General features: G+C 43.0%; 2 protein-coding genes across 2 annotated transcripts in view; both read right to left on the bottom strand.

Annotated features, from left to right (window-relative positions):
- The window catches only part of osbp2b (oxysterol binding protein 2b), a 57,223-nt gene extending 55,754 nt beyond the window's left edge, over positions 1-1,469 (bottom strand). Inside the window, exon 1 of the mRNA XM_050050043.1 lies at positions 1,070-1,469. Coding sequence (XP_049906000.1) covers positions 1,070-1,227 — 158 coding nt within the window. The 5' untranslated portion in view covers positions 1,228-1,469. The remainder of the gene's footprint in view (positions 1-1,069) is intronic.
- Positions 1,470-4,120: 2,651 nt separating this feature from the next.
- On the bottom strand, positions 4,121-23,103 carry rasl10a (RAS-like, family 10, member A). The gene is made up of 3 exons (XM_050050067.1): positions 22,058-23,103; positions 8,463-8,587; positions 4,121-5,339 (listed from the first exon to the last, which is right to left on the bottom strand). The coding sequence occupies exons 1-3, from the start codon at positions 22,271-22,273 to the stop codon at positions 5,069-5,071; spliced, it is 612 nt and encodes a 203-aa protein (XP_049906024.1). The 5' UTR covers positions 22,274-23,103; the 3' UTR covers positions 4,121-5,068.
- Positions 23,104-23,503: the final 400 nt, after the last annotated feature.

The following is a 23,503-nucleotide window of genomic DNA, read 5'->3' as shown; positions in this document are numbered from 1 at the left end:
TGTGTGAAAAAATAAATGCTGGAAAGCGGACCTTTAAATATTTTACACACAAGGGTTACTCCTTCCAAGGTCAAGACTGAACTCTCACAGACTAAGCCATATGACAGTTAATTCACTTGCTTGTAAGGCTGTAATAATATTAGATTGTTAATGGAAACGTTTCTGTTGTTGCTATCAATGAAAATGATTTAATCAGCAAGGCTTGAATACTCATGCTTATCTCATGACCTAGCACAGTCTAATCAGACCTTGACCCTTCACAATATACAGGACTCTTATGTGTTGAAGCAAACTGAATGTGTTCAGTGCTGTCAGAATAACTAAATATTTGTCATGCTATATGATGCCTGCCTCTACATCCGCACCTGTGGAAACATGAGTCCCTTGCAAGGAGCACCTGAGCCACAGGTGTTAGGCTATAGCTAACATTAGCTCACAGCTAGCAACTACGTGGTCGGAGTGAAGACAGGATGGTAACGATAGCGACCATCCCTTGCATCTCGTTATCACTCTGAGTGACTTGGCTGAGTTAATGCAGACAATGAATGGATTCGGCAAAAAAGACATGTCGTTCATAAGGAATACAAATTTAGACAAGTGGCATTGATATAATAAGATTTCACTAAAGTGTAGACTTTACTACATACACGTTTAGAGTCGCGTTACTATCACTGAGGAGCGGACAGCTGGATCCTCAGCTGTCGCCTGGTGAGGCTAGCGGGCTAACGTTAGCGCAGTTTGCTAGCTAACGTCTGTATCAACTGTGGCCACATTTCTAACATTATAATGAGTTAAAAGCCTTGCTGCCATTGCTGCTGACTGTATGCCTGTATGTGTCGGTGCCTTTCGGCAACATACAGTCATTCAAAGTGAAACGTCAACGTGTTTGTCACTGACAGCTTGAAGTAAACAGACAGCTGACTCTGACCGTTGACAGCTAGCTTTAGCCTGATGCTAGCCAGCTGAGGCGGCCAGCTGTAATGATGCGCCGACACAGGAATATGAGTCGCTGAGCGCCAATTTGGCGTTTATTTTGAGAAATATTACACACTGTGTCTGCTGAATTTACCTGTAATATGAAAGCAGGCCATTGCTGAGGACAAACCATCGCCGCTGGTACCCTTTCAAATAGTTGGTCCATTTAAAAAGCCAGCCTTTGTAAGTGTCCGACCCTGGTGCCGGGGCCGCGGCAGAGGCGGATGCCGAGCCCTTCCCTTGCTCGCTCATCCTCCGCTCCGCCGCACGCCGAAGGATGAAGGATGAACCGGGCACAGCGGGGCCACGGGCGCTACCCCACCGGGACTACCGGGGCGAGGACGTCAGGGCTGACGAATGTGCTCGACGGAGGAGGGTCCGGTCGGGGGCGACAGAAACCACCGTGAACCCCTTTCACATGACGCCGGAATGGACACCAAAGGAAGGACGAGAAGTGATGCCAAGACACTTTGCTGATGCAGACTGCAGAGGATTCAGAGCACAGAGCTGGGCTGGATAGATAGGAAACCCCCTACATGGCCTCTATATACTCTGATAAGGCTGTCACTAAATCAACAGTGATTTCCATGAAGACAGTGCCAAACAGTTTATTGCAGTAATCTAAGGAGGGAGCGGCTGCTGACCCAGCCCTTTATCAAGTGTGGATTTGAATGGGAATGGCCGCTCTATCAATTGAAGTCTATGATTCAGTCCTGCACACGTGATGTTGTTATCTAAACATTCCTAAACATTTGACATGCGGTTTAGCTGCTGATTTCACACCAAACTTGTCAGGTGAGTAGACTGCTGTAGGATAGACGCTTAAATGCAACACATATAAATGTACTCATTGATAAAAATGCACATTAATAATAAGCCTCAGACACAATTTCACTTGTGAAGAAATTCATCTTAACATTAAATGTAAGTAGAATTTGGGGTCACATTGGGGGTCACTGGCCCTCGCTGCCTGTTGATTCATTTTTGGTAGTTAGACCTGTATTATAATCAGAGGTGTGACCAAGTCATTGTTTTGCAAGTCACAAGGAAGCCTTTAGTCTTTGCATTCAAGACCAACAAGTCCTTAGTCAAGTCCCAAGTCCCTAAACTTTGAGTTTCAAGTCCTAGATAAGTCATTATTTGCTTTTCACTACATGTAATGCCATTTTAACAGCAAGGTAATAATATATGCAATTTACAAAACTCCTTAATGCCTTTTAAAACTTGTATTTGTAGAACAAGTTTTTAAAACAAGTGTAACTGAACTTATTCATGAAATAAGCAGTGCTGATGTAAAGCACTGTTAACCAGTACTACAAGAGAATGAATTTTGTTAAAATAGTAATTGTAAAATAGTACACAGAGTACTCTAATGTTGTATACCACGTTGCTGACCTTGGGGAAAGTTATCAAGTATTCTTAAATCAAAAGGCTCAAGTCCAAGTAAAGTCTCGAGGTATTGGTGTTAAAGTCCAATTGGAATTGCAAGACATTTTTGTTTTTGTCAAGTTTAAAGTCATTTCATTGCCTGACTGGAGTCCAAGTCATGTGACTCAAGTCCACACCTCTTTTTATTACTTGATCTTTACAGTCTGTCTTTTTGAGGTGGGCCAAAAACTTAAGCAGTTTATATTGTGCTTGCATGGTGCATATTCCCAAAAAAATTGTGTTTGATCAAAATTAGTACACACACTGACTGTCACTAGTGTACTTAATGGGTAATTTGGAGGCGACAGGATACATGCACAATGCACTGAGCTGTAGAAAGAGGGTAAGGGGATCAGTAATGGCCCAACAAGTTGTTACTAGATTAATGTGGCCATGTTAGTTACCACGGGGGAAGCGGATGAGACGAACTGAAAAACCATCATGTTTGAACCAACATCAGTCATCTCAATCAGGTTACGCTTGCAGTACAGTACCATGGACAGTGCTGAGATAATTATTCAATTAACTGGTTCATTTTCTTATAGAGTATTGACTATTATCATCACCACACTGCCACACACATACACAAAGTGTATGAGTTATTACACTGGGGAAACCAATAGATGATCATCTGCTGTTGTTGAGTACAACCAAGACTACTTTTTAAACAAAAATCTAACAAGTGTATTTGGGTTCAGTGCGCGACACCTGACCATTGTCTGATTTGGCTCCTGATAACATCTCTTAACCACAAGGTGGCAATGTTGTCAAAATGATCTTAATGTGGTGTAACTGTTGCAGATTGAAAAGTGACCAGAGTAAAAGCTGCTGTTCTCAAATGCATTTAATATTTCATCATGTGTCCAAAAAAAACCTCACAGTACTATCACAGTAAAAATAAATACAAGTGACGTTTCTGATAAAAAACTGTAGCCCTTTTTATTTGGAAACGCGCACACAGACAAACCGATGAGAACTCATGCTACACACAGTTGCTGCTACATATTTCTTTTTTTTTTACTAGGAAAAAAACACAGCCATCTGCCCTGATTGAAGGGTTCAACACTACATCTTGGAGAGAAACATGAGCTTGTGCTCTCATCATGCCAGTGAAAAACGACCACATTCACTCCACTCAGCTGCTCATTACAGTGTCAGAAAACCATGTATTAAAAAAATTAAACACAATATCAAATTTTCACATCAGTGCAATTAAACCCTGACCAGTTGGCTCTACCAACATAAGCATGCAAGTCAATTACTCTATGAATCACTCCTATATACAATAGGTCTGCTTACTTCCAGTGCAGCCATGGTCACAAACTACCTATCTAGGCCTAATCAAATGAAAAAGCAACTGTTAATCTCACAACATTACCAATTAGATACTATTCAGATACTCATATGAAAGCTTTAGTAAGGTTCCCTGTGTGTCTGTGATGCACTCATGGGGTGTTTTTGGAAGTCATTAAGCTTGGCTTCCTTATTTCTGCAGGGTATCTGAGCGCGAGTGGATTACGTCTACTGTAAGTGAGGCATTTTTAATATAATATTGTGGTACATAGAGTCAGCCAGGACATCCCTGTGAGATTTTATTGCTCCCTAATCCAAAGCTTCTACGTCTGCTCTTATCTTGTTGTGTCTGTCCTTTGCTTGCCTGAATGTCAGCTGCCTCGCTCTGTCTCCCTCCTTTGCTTGCCTGAATGTCAGCTGCCTCGCTCTGTCTCCCTCTCTCTCTCTCTCTCTCTCTCTCACACACACACACACACACACACACACATCCACATTGCATGTACAGGTTCTCGTTTCAGGCTCTGCAGCCTCCTGCAGGTCCCCGGTTCCCTGGATTTAATGTATTCATCAGAAACAGACACTGAGTGAGGGGAGGGAGCAGATTAAAGACCCACAGTACATCATGATAGCGACTGCAGCATTTTCTGCTGCAAGACAACCTCAAAACCCCCTACGTCTTAACAAATAGCTTTCACTGTAGGCCAAGTTTAAAACAGGGACAAGGGAAGAAAAAAAAACTGCAGGCTACTTCTCAGAAAATTAAACACCATCTAATCAGAACTATACATTTTGGGATAATCACCCCAGAAGTGAAGCATTAGCCATTTTTTGCTCTGTGTTGTTCTATCTTATCGACCATTTACCCTCAAAGCAATCCATATGTGTCTGACATGAGCTGTTGACTGTACTGAATGTGACAAATTCAAAAGGAAGACTCTATGATATTGCTGCCTCTCCATTTTGAGTCTCACCAACACAGCTTCCCTCCCATAAGGCCCATCTACAGCCACGAGACAACCCTCAGTAAGACCTGCTGCTGTGTAATTTTGGGAAGCACAGCCTCAAATGAGTAACTGTCTAGTTGATGTGAAAAAAAAAAACTGTGCTATGCTAGTCGTATTGGTTTTCACTCACTCTCTCTTCTACCTCCTTCCTTGCATTTACACATTTAGCAGAAGGAAGTGGTTGGATGACCATGTGTGAAAATTGAGTGTCTTTTACAGCGCAAGAGTCTAATAAACCTCATTATGAAAAAATCAGCTCAGTAATGCAGGAGGCCACAGGGTATTTTTCCAGCCATTTAGATAAAAAGTCCTTTTTCTCCACTGCCGCTCCACTCCTGAGGTGAGAGGGGTGGAGGGAGCTCTCTGGGTCACATGATGGCGCAGCGATTCCTCTGTAGCGCCCCCTGCAGACGGATGGAGGTGTGGTTCTGGCGCATGCCCCGTGCCACGGCAATGCCCAGCAGCTCTTTGAAGAGCAGGACTACATGCCAGTTAAACTTGGCAGAGCACTCCACGTAACCGCACTTCCACGTCTTCTTCACCAGGACCGACACCGCTCTGCGAGGCATGAAGCGCTGCCGCTGCAGATCTCTCTTGTTGCCCACCACCAGGATTGGCACCTCACTGCTGCTGCCTTCCCTGCAGGAGCATGTGAGAAGTGGACAAAAAAAATCATTTCAAAAAGCACAGTTATAATTGTGGTGATGGTCACAGTGGATGGCTGGGCGTGTGCAAGATGTCTGTGTGCAGTTTTTCCCTTCCTTCTGAGGTGTGTGGGGGCGGACTGGAGGATTAGAGCTCATGGCTCATGGGGCCTCCCACCACACGCTGCAGCAACTGGTTTACAGCATTATGAAGTGTGAAAATGTATGGCAAGCCAGGGGTAGGAATAAATTAGTGACTTGAGACTTGTATGCTTAGTGTACAGTGTTAATGAAAAAAAAAATCTCAAAAGGACGTCATCAAGTCCACCCATTTCCAGTAACACCTGATTGGTGGTGGTTCGGGAACCCAATCTGACGCTCTTCTTAAAGGCCCAGTGTGTTGGATTTAGGGGGATATACTGGCAGAAATGGAATATAATATAATAAGTATGCTATCTTTAGTGCAGTGGTTCCCAACTGGTCCAGCAACAAGGTCCAGATTTCTCCTTAGTCATTAGTTAAAGGTCCACACAGTTTAATATATTCAGCGTCATACCTGCATTTGGCATGTCGTTGAGCTAGTTTGCTGTCTCTGTTAAGTAGCTGTCTGTTAGTCACTCACTCTACAGCAGGAAATGGCACCACACAATAAAAGCTCTGTGCTGGAAATTAACTGCACTTAAAAATAAGAGTGTGTTTTTCACAAATCCTGACACGTTTGCAAAACAATTGCAGTCCATTCAGAATGGATCCGAGACCCACTTTTGGACCAAGACCCACCAGTTGGGAACCACTGCTTTAGTGTATTATCACCTAAAAATAAGAATTGTTGTTTCCATTACCTTAAAATAAGGTGTTTACATCTACATAGGAACTGGGTCCTCGTCCATGGAGTCTTCTACAGTAGCCCAGAACGGCCAAACCAAACACTGACTCTAGATAGGGCTAATTGCGTTTTTTGCATTTTCTTGTCAGCCACCGTTCTTAGCAGCCCCTCTGGTGCAGGTGCTGGACTCAGGCCCTCTCCAACAAGTGGAACAGTGTTGGAAAAACACTGATTTTTAACATGAATCTGCTTTTTCAGCATTTTCACTAGTTTTGATTACCAGGTCAGTTTGTTTTGGAGAGGAAGAGACCTCTGCAGTCTGTACGGCTTCTGGTAAAAACCTCCTGAACAATGAACACTGAAGGAATCTCGACCAGAAGTTCAGGGGAAGTTTCAGCTGGTTGCAATATGCAGTCCTCACCGCTATATGCCACTAAACCTTACACACTACTCCTTTAAAAATGAGACGTTCACCGAGGCAATGTTGAAAAAAAGGAGTTACTAGAGGGAATCCTGGATTAGATTGTAGAGCAAACACCATGAAGGAAAGAAGGCTCATTATGCAAATCGGATTTCTTACAATGAGATTAATTTTTACTTTGAAGGCTTTCCGTTTGGTTTGGTGCCAAAGTCAGCCGAGCTTTAATTATTGGGGGTTTTTTTGTGAAAAAATAATATTATGAAAACTACAATAGCTGGAGCTGAATTCATTATTAATTCAGGTACATTATGACACTTGAAGGAGCAGTGATGTGTGTAAGCACGTCTGCTGACTTGCTGAGCTCAATGTCAGCAGCTAAGGTATAAATTGTTAAAGCTGCTCGACAGTGTATCTCTTCCTCTTATACCGAATAAAGGTCTCTTTTTGTTACATCGCACCTCATCTTCTGACAAGGACTTGCGTGCTTATGCATATTTGCACGTCTGCCTTCACAGATGGGCAGATAGCTCGACAGAGAGGAAAGACACAGAGAGAGAAGTGTACAGTACAATTTTCAAGCTCCTGAGGCGAAGTCCTAAAAGATGTAGGGTTGAAAAAACACATCGCAGTAATCATCGCATTTTTCTCCTTTTCACAGTTGTGCTCACGTAACAGTCTTAAAAATATCTCCTCGCATATCTGCTCCAGCTTGAGTGTTTTAGTAGAATGGGATGTACTGTGTGTGTGTGTGTGTGTGTGTGTGTGTGTGTGTGTGTGTGTGTGTGTGTGTGTTTGTGCATCTGTGTGTGGAATTTAGGGGAAACTATGCAGGAGCTATAGACCCAACACTGTCATAGCCCTCCCTAAGCTGAAAGTGTAGGTTTCATGCTGGAAGCCTAAAGAAATGGAGTCGAAAAAAAAAACAAGTTTATTCTGGTTTTGAGCTGATTTTGTCAGCAGAACTCTGCAGAGTATTTTAAGAATATATTTAAAAGTAAAATAAATAAATTCTTCATAGGTGACATATGCAGTACAGCCGCCCTGTGCTATAACAGCTGCCATTATTCATAATTTCAGTTTGTATACAGTTTCTGTCTTTCCTTTCTACTCCCTCTGCAGTCTGGCCTCAGAGCTTTGTCCCATGATTACACATTTCTCCAGTTTTCCATTCACCCCTTCTTTCCCCAGCTGCTGGTGATAATGGTTTTCTGTCATGGGCCATAAACATTCATGGTAATGCTTTTGCAGCTGCAAGAAGGTGGGGATGATCTGTGCAGTGGCAGTTTGGTCATGTACAACATAGCAGCACAAATGAGGCCACTCACTGTACTCTTTCAATATGTAAATATATGCAGTTACGCTCACAGTGAGGATGATGTGATGCCTTTTCATTGGTCTTTTTCCCCCACTAGTGTTGGGCCCTTTCTGGCTCTTTTATAGGTTCAAAGCCAGTCAGGAAACCTTTAATGTATCTCCCACTTGTTCTCAAGCTTCACCTTCTTTTGCTGCTGTGCTCTGTCCAGTAATAGCAGAAATATGCTTAAAAATAATCTTTAAATCGCTATGACGTCTCAAGCGGCCTCATGCAGCCATCCCAGAATCAAATGTCATTACTAAACTGTCAGGATGCATGGAGGAATGTGCTGAATTAAAAAGATATCACCACAAGCAGACTATCTGTCACTGTCACACTGTCACAAACGTGTAATTGTACGGCTTTGTGGCAGAGCTGTGAAATTGCACGCTGTCTCCAGACGGATGATGAGGTGATGTCATTAGAAATCACCAGTGAGGACTAACAAGCTGTATGTCAGTCTGTTGTTGATGTTCAGTAACAGTCTGGCCAGCTGAGACCGTGCGGTGGACCTCACCTGTGCTCCACTATCTGCTGTCTGATCATCTTGACGTATTCAAAGCTCTCCACACAGCAGATGTCGTACACCAGGATGTAGGCGTTGGCATTGCGAACACCTCGGCAGCGCAAATCCAGCCACTCCTAAAGGACAGACACACAGAGAAAAACATAAATGTAAAAACAGTGTGTCCAAGACAATTTTAAACCATAGAGGCAAGTCAGTCAGATAGCTTAATATTTGGTGCAGATATCCCTGGTGCCCAGAGGATGAATCCTATGACACTGATGTTCCCCTGATTTTTCCACAATGTCCTCCATGAAATTGACATTTGTGGTTTTGAGTGAAATGTCTTGACAAGTGTTGAATAGGTTGCTGTGATAATTGTTACATGCCATGTCGCTGTCGGGATGAATTCTAATAACTTGGATGACCTTCTGACTTTTCATCTAATGTCACCATCAGGTCAAAAATATAATTAATTAAAGGTCCAGTGTGCAGGATTTAGAGGGATATACTGGCAGTAAAGGGGTGTAAGTATGTTTTCTTTAGTGTATTATCACCTGAAAATAAGAATTGTCATGTTTTTATTCTTTAATCACATCACTGTTTTGGAGAGGAAGAGACCTCTGTGGATAAGTCAGCTTCCAGTAAAAACTTCCTCAACATCTGGATCTTAAATTATCAGGAAAAAAAAAAGGTGAGCACACATTAGCAGGTACTAGCGCCTGTTTCTAACATGTTAAACAGTGTCACACAAACACTGATTTGTAACATGAAACAGCTTTATTCAGTGTTTTTACCGGTTTAAATCACCTGGTCTGTTTTTGAGATAAAGAGACCTCAGCAGATAATCCGGCTCCTGGTAATAATCTCCTGAACAATAAACATTAAAAGTGGCAACCTCCAGAGCTGAAAACTGAAGCCAGTTTGAATAGCCACTTGAGGTCAATCGCCATAGGCACAAAATGCCCAACATGTTTACAGCCATATTTTTGTACATGTTTGGTACAAAAATGGTTTTGTTGTCTGAAGCTTATTTCCCCTTCATGACAATTGTACAGGGGGTGAATTTTTATATAATTGACATTTCATCTGAAAGTTACGCATAATTTAGGTCATGGCCACTTTGAGTGACAGGCTGTCTGCAGATAGTCAGATCCGTCCCACGCTCCTCCACAGCGCCAGCCTCTCACACAAATATGGTCTCGTCTGGCTCCAGCTGAAATACCAAACTTGAGGCTTCAAGATGGGAGTCCATAAACCAGTGAGTGACGTCACAGTAACTATGCCCATTGTTTTTATAGCCTATAGTTGCAATCTGTAATCCTCACAGCTACCTAACACTAAACCCTCCTAAATCATACACACTCTTCCTTTAAAATAATACTTTGGTTTATGACCAAACACCTGCAAAGCTTATGATTCCCATTCCCAACTAATCATTATGAAGTAAATGTTACTTGCACAATGTAATGCCTACAGAATAAAGACACCATTGCTGTTTAGATTGGTTCACTAGCAGCTCTGTCTGCCACTGGAGACAATCTCCTGAGAAAATGAAGGCTTGACTTATGGCACAAACGAAGTGCTTCAACCATTGTGCAACCAAAACAGGAAGAGGAAAGTGCTTTTGTTTTCTCCAGTAGCAATAATTAGCTATCACCACTTATCCAAAAATATCAGTGCAAGTTAGTTGCAGTCACGATCCCCAGTAATGGAAATAGTGGATGGTGGAACAACCAAAGTAACTGTGAAAAACTGTGTGTCCTGTGTCGTTTGAGGATAACACAAAGTGATCTGATTGTCTTTTCAACAGTGATGCCAAAAATAGTATCACATGGAAACACATAGACTTTGACCTCAACTGTACTTTTGTTTAGTGCTAATTAACAAATGTTAGCATGACAACATGTTAAACTAAGATGGTGAACATTGTAAAGCCTGTTAAACATTAAATCTAGTTTAGTTTATTTGACACAATAAGGAGCTAAATGTCAGCATGATAACATGCTGAAGTTACCATTCAGCTCAAGGCACCACTGCACCTACTTACAGCCTCACAGAACTGCTAACGTTAAATGCACAGACTTATAGAATTCAATAACTGCAGAGAGCAGCTAGCTGAACGGTGTGGCATGTGTTTCTGTAATTATTCCAAAGCACTCTGGCTCAAAGTCATAGTTCGCCTGCCTGCTGCTTAGCCTCTGTGAAAAAGTACAGTGTCAATGAAGTCGTAGAGCTTTGGAAGTCCCACAGCCTAGAACAAAGTCATAAAACACGGTGACCGCCCAGCAGTAAGCACTGCACAGTGTCCTAGCTACACATGTTCAAGGAGAATGACTGTACAGCTAATAGGAGATAAGCTAATACAGAGCCCTCTGTAACGACGAGGAGAAAAAGGAACACATACTGCTGTTCAACTTTTGTTGCTGCTTGTTCTCAGCCTTGTGATGCTGTGCACATGCAGCAACACTTGTTTGATGGTAATGAGTCTCAAACTGTAATTAAAGCACATGGCACAAGTGGGCACATTTGCACCTTACTGGGGAACAGTTGCTTCAATAGATACACAGTGACCCATTCTTCTATTCATGCTGTGTCTCCCAGAGCTCTCACCAACCCACCACCACCACCCTCACCGCCTCTAACAGCATGCAATGAATATATAAGCATTTGATCTGATAAAAGAGGGGGAGGCAAATAGAGGAACTTCAGGGGGTGGGAAGAGAAGATCTGCTGAGGGAATGAGAAAACAAATGCAGCCCTGAGAAAATGTTGAAAAGATGAAGAAAGCAGCAGCGGATCAAGGGATGAGCAGACAGGGTGTCAACATAACCTCCAGTGTGCACGCACACTGCTAATGAAGGGTCAGGAGACTGAGACTGTCAGCAACTGTGTGCAGTTTAGTGTGATTCAGTTTCATGTATCGGGCAACAGTGGATACTAAGACTGTATGACTGTATGTATACAGAAGTTAGAGGTTTCAATCATTTCACCATGGAGGAGTTTGACATTTTTGGAGAAATGTGCTTATTTTTGTTGCAGCGTTAGATAAGCGGATCAATACCACTCTCATTTCTTTACACTAAATGTGCTCTGCTGCCATCAGCTTAGCATAAAGGCAAGAAACAGGGAAACAGCTAGCCTTGCTTTCTTTAAAGATAATAAATTCCATTTAACAGCATCTCTAAAGCTCCTTATGTAACGCATTATCTTGTTTGTTTAAAGGTGCAGTTGATAAGTTTTATAAAACTTCATTTTTTTCATATTTGCCAAAACAGTCACTAAGTTCACACAGAACTAAATGAGACAGATAATAGTGTGAAAGAAATCATATTCCTCTGCCTACTCCTTTTTCTTACAGAGCTTCTATGGCCTTACCACATGTGAACGAAAACAACCAATCAGAGCCAAGGAGTCGGTTGTCAATCATGTCAATTATTACTTGTGAATTGCGGACAAACTGTCAAACTAGACAGTGCCTATTTCTCCCCTCAAATGTTTTCAGAAACATATGTTGTTGAACTGTTAAGCTGTAAAATGAGAAAGTTGATCAGACCAGTGGGCGGTGCTTGTCATGCCACTCGACTATACACTCAGGGCCTTCTACCAGTTGGACGTGCCCAAACACCTCTAATGGGAGGTGCCCAGGAGGCATCATGATCAGATGCCCGAACCACCTCAACTGACCCCTTTTGACGCGAAGGAGCAGCGGCTCTACTCCAAGCTCCCTCTGGATGTCCAAGCTCCTTACCCTAACTCTAAGGCTGAGCCCAACCACCCCACGGAGGAAACTCGTTTTGGCCGCTTGTATCCATGATCTTCTGCAAACGTAAATTTCAAGTTTTGCCTTCTGGCTCAGCTCCCTCTTCACCATGACTGTCCGGTGCATCACCTAACCGCCGATCCCTCTCACGCTCCATTCTACCCTCACTTTCCATTCTACCCTGAGATATTTAACCTCCTTCGCTTGGGGCCTGGTGACAGTTTCAGCAAATATGACACAAAGTATTTTCTTAAAAGTTATCAACTGTTGTCTACCATGAACGGATTTTTTATTTTAGGAGGGGACTTCAATTGTGCTTTAAATCCAACAATAGATCGTTCAACGGGCCGTGACACGGGNTTATTATATGTAAAAACCTAATAAAATATTGTTTAAAAAAAAAAAAAAAAAAAAATCTGTATCTTTAATGTACACTAAATATTAGCCGGAGCACAAAGAAGTAGCACAACTGAAAGCACAAAGAAATAGCTAGCCTGGCTCTGTCTTAGTCAAGTGTATTTCTTGGCCAGGTGCAGTGACATGTCGTCACTGTGAAGTTGCCAGGCAACCAGTGGAGATTCCAGGAAGTCACTTGTCTAATTTTCAGCAAGAATACAGATAAGTGGATTCCCTAAAAATGACGATCTAATCTTTTTATCTCTGCAGTAGTTAAACTCTCAACATGCATCAGTTCTATGTAGTTTTGTTTCACCTCATGACTTTGACATTGTATTTCAACCTGTTCTCATTTCCAGGGCGTCAAATAATGATTCTTTGTCAAACTACACTCGATGCCAAAGGCAGCCTGATGTGTTTATGAGACACACTGGGCTTTAAGTCAACTCCAATGTAAACCCAACCATGGCAAGAGTAAATGGTGAAAGCGACTGATGTAGTATGAAAAGTAAGAAAGTCTACATAGGGTGGATGTTGAGATGAAGTGGATGTGTCAAAAAAACAGACTGTCAGCTAGGAGAGTTGGTGTCCCATGTGAAACCAACCTAAACAACCTTGCGTTTGGCTATGTCATCGAGCTAGTTTGCTGTCTCTGTCAAGTAGCTGTCTGTTAGTCACTCACTCTACAGCAGGAAATGGCACTTCAAAAGTCGGAAATTCACTGTACTTAAAAGTTAAGTGGGTTTTTACAAACTTGACACGTTTGTGAATCCATTTAGAACAGACCCGCAATCCACTTCTGGACCACAACCCACCAGTTGGGAACCACTGTTCTAAAGCGTGCCCTGTACATCGCTATGAGACGCCAAAGGGTGTGACAAATCATCAGTTTTTGATNGTCTGTTAGTCACTCACTCTACAGCAGGAAATGGCACGTCAAAAGTCGGAAATTCACTGTACTTAAAAGTTAAGTGGGTTTTTACAAACTTGACACGTTTGTGAATCCATTTAGAACAGATCCACTTCTGGACCACAACCCACCAGTTGGGAACCACTGTTCTAAAGGGTGCCCTGTGCATCGCTATGAGACGCCAAAGGGTGTGACAAATCATCAGTTTTTGATGGCCTGGGAATCAGACAGGGTTCTATAGTGTCTGAAATCTGAGAATTTTGAGCACATATCAAAATATATTTCCATCACACAGAATTCAGACACAGATATAACTCCAGATATGTCCACTGCTGAAGCAGTTTGTTTTTCATATGTTGTCATGCTTTTCAAAGCTGTCCTGCTTGACATAGCAGATAATTTGGCTTTGTGTTCTTCTGACTGATGCACCTGTGCCTCGGGCACATGTGATTTGGCCTCTTCGGAGCTCTGTTTGTTGCATCGTGTTGCTTTGAAAACTCGATATCAAAGTGCTGATTATCAGACCTCTTTTAATTTTGATGCTTCTAATTAGCATCAAGCAAACATGACCCTCATTTGTAGCAGTGCTGGAAGTGGATGGAAGCGATTTTCCATGTGGTGTTTATTATTTCTTCTACCTCCTGCAACAGCTTGAGCAACTTGAAATGGGAACGCCAGAAATGTAATTACTTTGCTCTCAAGGTTGGAGAAAATATGCTTTTCAAATCATCATACTGTACAGGCAGTCTGCACAAATAAGATAAACTGATAATTTGAGACAGGGGAGGCTGAGGGAGAAGACGATGATCGGCGTAACTTCTAATGATGATAACACGAACACATCTGTGTCAGCGAGGAATAATTTGCCTTCATTCAGTTTGGATGGGGGTGTTTGTGGGTTTGCGTCGAGGTGAGTGTGAGGAAGAAACAGCCTCACGCATCAGCAGGGAGATAATGAGGCCCATCATCAGGCATGGAGACAAACATTTGGCACGAAGATCACTGCCATCAAAAGTGAAAGAGAAGGCAGAGGAAGTAAGGAGAGCACAGTGTTGTGAAAACTGGTATAAATTTGATGTTTTCTCTGTCTCGCTTCAGGTTTAATCAGTTGTCAGAGAGAGGGAAAAACATGTCACAGAGGGTATGATTTCCACTGTAATTTTTTCTTGTCACTTCTATTGTGGAGTGTCCAATGCAATTTTTAGTTGTGTCAAGCACCTCGGACAATATTCACCTATTTTTGCCAAACAAACAAGTCATAACAAAGCATATCATCACAGCTCATCCTTTTCTGATAATTGAGGCGATTGACGAGAGATGCACAGTGGCTTCAGTTGCAGCCTCACATCCCTGTGAGGCTAAAAATAGCAGCTTGTGTTCTCATCTCATCTCTCTTTGTCATCCAAGTCCTGTTTTTAAATGTGGAGGAGGGGCTCGGTACAGCAACACTTCTACAAACCCAAACAAGAGGCAAAATGAAGAAATGAAGAGCTCGGAAGAGAGGATGGAGCAGCATTACGCGGCCGATAAACTAAAGTAAAATGAGTTTGTGTGGGCATGTTTATTTTGTGTGTGCTTCAGGATGTGAGAGTGCGCTTGTGGGAGCGTGACTGTGAAGTGTGGTGCCACTGTCTGTATCCTCCAGTCGGTCTTCTCAACGCGGCGCACAGAAAGAGCATCTCATCCTTTGCTCCTCAAGAGCCAAACAGAACATGTTTCCCTGACAACCGCAGGCCGTGGTCAGTTTTTAGCAGGCTATGACAGAGCTGCCGCGTCTCCTGATATTAGGGGAAGCAGCTTAACGGTAATGAGTGGTTGTGATGGATCAATACTAAAGCACAGGAGGGAGGCCAGTGTAACCTATTGGGGGAAGGGTGCTGAGCAATTAGAGAAAAGTCACCCACAGGCCACCCTGGCAGATTTGCAATTAAAATTTATTACATCCCCTCAGGATATAACTCCCATTACTCACTGGTGACCTCTGCCAGGCTACCATTAAAATCTGTAGGTTTTATTGTTCTTTTGATTAATGTACTTTGTCGGAGATGATATGGAGAGGATGGGTTGTTGCTGGTCTCTTGCGCTCACACACAGAATTACAAAATTTTACTTATGAAAACAGTCGAGTACAGCTAATCTTTAGAAGCATAGCCATGAATTTTTTACTTTAAAGGAGCAGTTCAACCTAAAATTAAAAATACATATTTCTTCTCTTACCTTTAGTGCTTTACCAGTCTAGATTGTGTTGGAGATATCACCTGTCTGCCTTCCAGAAATCATGACCCAGTTACTCGAGATAATCCACACATCCTATTGTGAGAAGCTGCATGTAGAAACTATCCTCCTTCTACTGAACTACACCCCCCAAACATATCGCTGTGCAGGAGGAAATGTGCACAACAAAGTGTACAACAAGGTCTGTGGATTATCTTGAGTAACAAGGTCATGATTTCTGGAAAGATACATTGCTATTGATTTTTTCAAATGTATTTTTTGGCGCTTTGAGCACCACAAGCTGAGTGCCATCTAGTTCCATTATATAGCACCACAAGCTGAGTGCCATCTAGTTCCATTATATTCAAGAGAGGGCAGACATCTCTATGGCCGATATCTCCAACACTCTGCAACTCACACCAAAACAATCTACACTGATAAATAGCACTACAGGTAAGAGGAAAAATATGCATTTTTGATTTTGGGGTGAACTGTCCCTTTAAAACCAGCTCTAACAATGACATTACACAAGTTGAGGCAGCTTTAACAGAATAGTTTGGCATTTTTGCAAAAAATCTGCTTAATTGCTCACTAGCTGAGACTTACAGCTAGCGGTTGGTTAACTTAGCCTCGCATAAAGACTGAAAACACTAGCCTGATTCCATTCATTGCAGCCCATTTTTCCACCTGGCCACTTGTGGTATTGTGGCAAAAATAATTCCCTGTAGCCCAAAAAGCATTTTCCCAATAGGCCACCATTATAAAAGAGACTTCTGTAAAACTGTTGACAGGACACCTTGAACTGCAAACAAGGTGAGCTATGATTCTCTCTGTTATCAATTTTTGATTCATGGAGGTTTTATATTTCTAAAACTTTCCTCGAACCGAGAAAAGTGGTTTGTGAGCCAAGCGGGAAATCGTGGGCAGGACCAGTCTGAGTAACACTAGAGGGGCACCCAGTGGCTCAGTGGGTAGCGCAGGTGCCCCATGTACAAAAAGTCTGTGTCTTTGCTGCAGCAGTTGCGGGTTCAATACTGTCCCCCCACCACACACACAGCATCTCATCAATAAAGTTCAATTCCATCCTGCAGCCCTTTGCTGCACATTGCAGCGAATCTGCTGCACACTGCACACATACACACACACACACACACACACACACACACACACACACACACACACCATCCCATCAATAAAGGCAAAAAGCCTGAAAAAAAAAAATCTTTTTCAGGAGACACTACTGTGCATATTCAGCAGATTGTATCATTCTGCAGAAGTAAACCTAGAAGCTAAAAACTTTTTGGCATGTGCGTCAGGAGAGCAACTCCACTGGAATGAGTAGCTGCCATTTTACCATCTGATATTAAGGTATTAATAAAAATTCTGTGAATAACAAGTACCACATCCCAAAACAAAAACATATGATTGGCTGATGCTTCACCGTGTGAAGTGGAGTGCTTAAAAAAGTTGAGGCCAGCTCAACGCCCATCCACAGCAAACAGTGTTGGGCATCAGTAGCTTCATGTCACTGGCTTCCATTGAAAATGACTTATAGTCTGTTGCTGTGTCGCTTGTAAGGGGAACACAGCATTAGAGGTGCTGTTAAGTAAATTCTATTACCTGTGGACAGAGCTAGGCTACCGCTTTGTTGTCTTAATTTTAAGCTAACCTAACCAGCTTCCAGCGCAAGCCAAGGTAGAAGTGCCAAAACCTGCAAGTTCCTCTAATGGCCACTTGGCTCTAAAAGCAAGTCTAGCCCAATTGACCCCCATGTTAAAATGCTCAGATTAACAGCAGAAAAAAATGTCTATAGCCTAGTTTGGTCTCTATAGCTTATTTTCCACCTTCATGACAACTGTACAGGGGGTGAATTGTAATTAAAGTTACACATAACTAAGAGCGTGGCCGCGTTGAATGACAGGCTGTCTGCTGACAGCGTCCTCAGCCTATGAGTTAGCAGGTAGTTAGTTGAATTGTTTCTATTCCCAAGAACACAGAACTATCTCTTTACCTACAATCAGTTGTCTAATTATACCTGCCACGTGTAACAGAGGAGATCATACATTTGATTGTGTGTGTGCATGTGTGAATGTGTGTCTAATCTCACAAACTACTGGACCAATCAGCCTAATACTATATATTGTGTGCACATGTTTAATGATCTCTTATGTTTCTAGTGGTTCACAACTGTTGAACTGATGTTTTATTGACTGTTTTATACCATCATTAACTGCTGACTTCTCACTCTTATTAACCAGACGATCGGGGTTGCAAGTTTTCTGGGAATCGGTTTGGCAAAAAAACAAACAAAAAAAACATTAATTCTATATATAGAATTAATGTTTTTTGTTTTTTTTTTGCCTAATTTTAGTGAATTATAATATCAGGTATAATATCAAGTATACTTGATATTATAATTCACTAAAATTAGGCACAATATGAGATAGATAACGCAAATGTTTTTGTTATCTTCATCGCCATTTTAACTTTACGGGATCCAGAGGGACAATTCCACTGGGTGCAACAGCACATGCTCTGGCTGCCATAGCTGAAACACAGTTTTGTTCCACCTGCCACACAGCATCATACAACACCAGGAGAATTTCAGAAGGTAAGTGCTTGCCTGTCCATTTTTGTTGACTTGCTCCTTTTCTGTAACATTTGTGCTTCTACCATAAGTAAGTAATTAGCCTACATAGTTAAATTGTTTCTTTGTCTGTTTTTATTGTTGTTATTTCCTACTTTGTGGTGCTGCAGCCCTACAGACAAAGTTAATACCATTAAAAGTCCAGTTATGAATGACATGGATCAAAACTCCATGACTGTGGTTTAGTTATTAGATGCATTCATCCTCATAATTACAGAGGAGATTTACACTCTACTGAGTGTCTAATTTGTATTTAGTTTCATTTTAAAAGACCACCAAAACTATCAAGCAAACACTTTGACACACATATGCCTAAACGGTTTGTACGCCTCACGCAGGCTTCACAGATACAAACATCATATTTCTGCCATGCCTGCGAGAGTCAAAATTACACAATGTGTGACATAAAAAGCAATAATTTCCACCTCGTTGTCACAGTATCAGCAGAGATAACTGAGAAAAAAATGTCCAGAAAGAGCAGAAAAAGGAGAGGGAGCATTCTGTGTGGGAGGAAGTCGTGGAGATACATTATGGCTAGAAAAAAAAACAAAAGAAAAGAGAACAAGAAAAACCATTGCTGAATCCACTGTCAGGCTTAAATCCATCTGTCATCGCATCCTATTGACACACTGTGACAGATGCTCTCTAAACGCAATGCTATCAGCAACAGACAGACACACGGCAAAGCAAACAAATCATTACACCATCACAGCCTCACAGTGAAATAATAGAAATCTTGCCCGTCTCCAGCATCGGAAAGGATAAAAATGGCTGTCTACAGTACGTGGTTAAAATGGGGTCACAAGTAGCCTGCCAGAACATCGCTGCTCTTCTTTCAAATATAATCTGAACTGATGAGAAATTGCCACGCTGCATAAGCATGGAGGCGTACTGACTCACTCTATTCTGCAGCTTATTCATCAGAAATTTCGGAGGACATTATAAAACCTCATTTGGTAACCCTTGCTTCGACAGCGTCCATTAAACTCTGTGCAACCTTTCTAATTGACTGCAGCGAATTCGTACTGTCTCCTCTGTTGGTCTTTTATTCCCGGCAGCTTCCCAGCAGGGAGCTGTGCTTTAATTCAATCTGCTGTGTACTGCAAGTAAATTTCAATCAGCTCTCTTTGTGCTGCCCACTGCCCCTGACCAGGGTCTCTGTACACTCGTGGTAAATACAGAGCAGGGTGGCGAGACAAAAAAGCCCCATGCCTCATCGCTGCTCTCTCTATGAATAGAGGACGTCACCAAACAAAACAAGAAAGCGGGGCTTGAGAACAAGCAGGACATGACAGGAGCGGAGAGGAAAAAGTACAGCAGGCCTCGCAGGGTCGTTCCTCAGCAAATGAGTAACCATAAATCTGTCTGATAGAAATGTTGTGGCAGTACTCAGCTAATGGTTTTCTCTGCCTGTATACCTTCCACCAAGGGCCTGCCAAACAGACGCCTGCTCGCTGCACTGCACTCTGAAATGAGCATGAGATGTTCACACAACATGATATCAGCTGTGTGACTCAAACTTTGGGACTCACACTCCCACATGTCGACTCATGAGACTCATCCTGTCTCATTCCTGCTCGCTGCTCACCTACTAACGTGTTCCCTAATGGGGGGGTTAAGCACCATTTAGCAGAAGAAAGGAGAAACTTAATCAGAATGTCTTTACAGAGCGTCTCTGTGGGCATGAAACAATGAAACACCCTGCAGACCTCTTAACACTAACAAAACGTTAAATCTAGTAGAACGGTTACATGAAATTCCGAAGCAGCCTGTCAGGATGATCGCCCCGGCCTGTCAGCCCGCCTGTCAGACGTTTCTTTCCTGCGTTAAGACTGTGCTTTCCGAGCGGGCAACAAACCAACACTTTGACGGGCCTCTTCTCCTTGGCCTGATCTCATTTTCTCAGTGGCACCTTGTCTAGTGCAGGTAACAGCAGCTGTTCTTGGGAGGGCTATGTGTGACACAGATGGGGAGAGAGGCAGTGGCAGCAGCAGAGTCAGGTGTGGTGACCTTGGAGATTTCTGTCTTAAGAGCGTCACACACACACACCTCAGGTGTAGAGAGGCTGTGACAGACAGAGGACAGAGAGACGCACAACAAAGCCAAACTTTTTTTGTACTTTTTTGGCTGCTACAGAGAAAGGAAGGACATATCTAACAGGATATGGTCCCTTTTTTTTCAAGTCTGTCTTAAAACATCACTCACATGCTCATTACATTAAAACAGGTTTTGGCTGCTGAACGTGTTCATCCTAAAGATCTAAAAGTAGAAAATTTTATATCTATTGATGGATTTAAGAGCATCATAAAGAATATGGCGACAGAACATGTGGCTGTTTCTCTTTCTTCTGTTTTGTTGTTTATTTCAATGTGACTTCCTGGTAAAACAGAGGTAAAACAAATAAATAAATGTACATACTAGCTGTGACGACATCCTCACCTACAGTAATGTCAGTGTAAGTGATGGGGTAGAAGTTCAGCTGGAGCTAATATGAGGGCTGAGCAGCCTGGGTTAATCAAATCAAGTGGATGTTTTACAGAGTTACAACCTTTCTGGTGGCAAATTCCCTCTTTATGTTTCAGTGTTTCAGAGCTGAGCTGCAGTGCGGGGATATTTCAGACTAAAAAGACTGTAACTTTAGAAGATAGCCACTTAATAAGACTAATCACACCGCTGAGGTCTCACATTAGCTTTGGCTGAACTTTTAAATACATATTTGCACAGAACGACGACTGTGGAGTTTGTCTCTATCATTTACACAAGAAGTGCTTTCGGAGGGGATGTTTTCAAGGCCAGCGTGGACAAGAGGAGCAGTTACAGTGTCTGGAAATGCTTTTACAGTAACATAAGAGAGATTATTATTATTGACAGCTATCTGTACTGAATTGTTTCTCTTAATCCCCTGTGCAAATCAGAAAGATTGAATGATGCAACATTCAGTGGGAGTGAAGCAAGCACGCACACATGAGCATTTGGGTGTTGTTTTTAGACACTTAAACTTCCAGAGAGGAAAGCCTGAGAGAACTCCAATCTTTGGCACTGAAGAAGACTAGAAGTGACTACAAACCTTGGGCATGTGGAGCTACAGCATATTTATGCTATGATCCTGCAATCAAATGCGTATCCAACTAATGAGGTGTGACATATGACCTGTGGCCACGAATAAAAGGGCAGTCTGTGCTATTTTTAAATTGGGAGTTTAACCAGGTGCTGTGGCGATGCCTGCAGCACGACCCTGCTATTAGTTTCTGTGCGTGTAAGCCAGATTCAAGCCAACCTCCACCACCACCAGCACCACCAGCAGCAGGATTATACTGCTGTCAACTCGTCTGAATATATCTGACACTGAAGACATGTTATGATTAATAAACAATATGCAAGCTGGCATTCCTTCCTCAGGAGGGGGGTTGAGAGAGTTTACAACGTCAAAGTGAAGCTCTCCAAGGCTTTAAGTCAGTCGGGTCTCCATAGCAACTAGTAGACTATACGGACATCTGATAGTGATAGAGGAATAAATAAAATTGGTGTCTTTGTCTTAGAGAGACGCCACTGGCTGGGAAAAGACGGGAAATTAAAGTAGAGATTGAACACATGAGATTGAGGCTGGGTCACATAAACCTGCCCTAAATCCTCCTGTAATAAAGTTCAATCTGAGTCCTCACACAGAGACATGATACCTGACTGGAGCTGGATGGGAAGGAGGAGATTGGCGGGACGTCCAAAATCTTGAGCTCATACATGTTCCCGTTCAGGATGACGGAGGGTCTGTACACATATCTGGTCCTGGTCGGCGTGTACACCTCCGAGAAATCGTTATAGATGAACTGGCGGATTATAGAAGTTTTCCCCACTCCGGGAGCACCGATGACTGCGATACTCAGCGTCTCCACCATTCCTGGAGCACGAGTTCAGCACCATGGACAGCGACAACAACAACGACAGATGTGACACAGCTGGCCGCCGCTGTTTTGACGCTGCTCTGATGGAATTCAAGCCACCGCTGCAACCTCTGTGTGTAACCAGCAGCCTCTAGATCACCTTAACCGGGTTCAGCTGGGTGCAATTACACGAATCTGTGGCCGAATAAATCACCCAGCCTGTCGAGCAGAGCGAAGAAACTTTATCTCCGGGCTGAGGGCGAAAAGAAAGAAGCCATGCAGCTTGAAGGTTGTCAAAAATAAAGCTCAACCATGATCATGCGGATGGAGGGGTTTTCGCTGCCTCTGCAATCCAACACAGAGAGAGAAACTCTTGGTTTTTCAGGGGACATCCCCAGGCGACCTCTTCCCCCGAGAGGAAGCGTAAAAGTCCGTCCTTGTTGTCCCCGCATGGACATAATCTCACCCAGGCTAGACTCTGACCTTGCCCAAACGCACAGGAGCCCTCGGTGTCTTCATTGATTATCTCCTCTGCACCTCTCACTCATTTCCACCGATGCACCACCGCCGCGCTCCTCCATCACAGGAAGGACGGGCGCACAGCCTCCAGCCTCGCAAATAAGCTTCCCACGTGTTGGCAAATCGCACACAACCCCATAATCTTGTTTTTGGTCGATGACAGAGAAGATAGATTTACATCTGCGTGATTCAGGAGAGCGGAGGCAATCCACACAGCCTGTAGACGTGCGTTTTCTGTAAAGGCATCTGGAGCCTATTAACGAGCGCTGTGTGTGTGTGTGTCTGCTGTTGGAGAGACATGAGCTGGTGAAGACAGCTCCCTCTCTCTCTTTCTCTCTCTCTCTCTCATCACTTGCTATATCCCCCTGCCCCGCTCATCCAATAGGATTATGCCGTGCGCAAGGCGTGTGAAAGCTTCGAGCTCCCATACGCTGCGAATAAACGGCAATAGAATAGGCCGCACACTATAAATCATCTCAGTGTTGGGGGTCATGGAGGAGAGGCGCAAGACTGAACATCATCTCTCTGAGGGATACGACTTATTATTGGAGAGGATCTCCGGGCAGGGCACGGGCGATGTGTCCCATCAATCACTGCGGGGTGCACATCATGGTCACAAACCCACTCGGTGACAAGTCTGTGGAATAAACATTACGCAGTTTATGGCCACCCAGATGAGCTTGTAACCTTGGACGATGCTTTTCCAGTGCGACACTTTCTAATAAG

The sequence above is a fragment of the Epinephelus moara genome, chromosome 8 (assembly GCF_006386435.1).
Source record: "Epinephelus moara isolate mb chromosome 8, YSFRI_EMoa_1.0, whole genome shotgun sequence".
Taxonomy (NCBI): Eukaryota; Metazoa; Chordata; class Actinopteri; order Perciformes; family Serranidae; genus Epinephelus; species Epinephelus moara.
The sequence above is the reverse complement of the archived record's forward strand: the minus strand, read 5'-3'. Positions and strand labels throughout refer to the sequence as shown.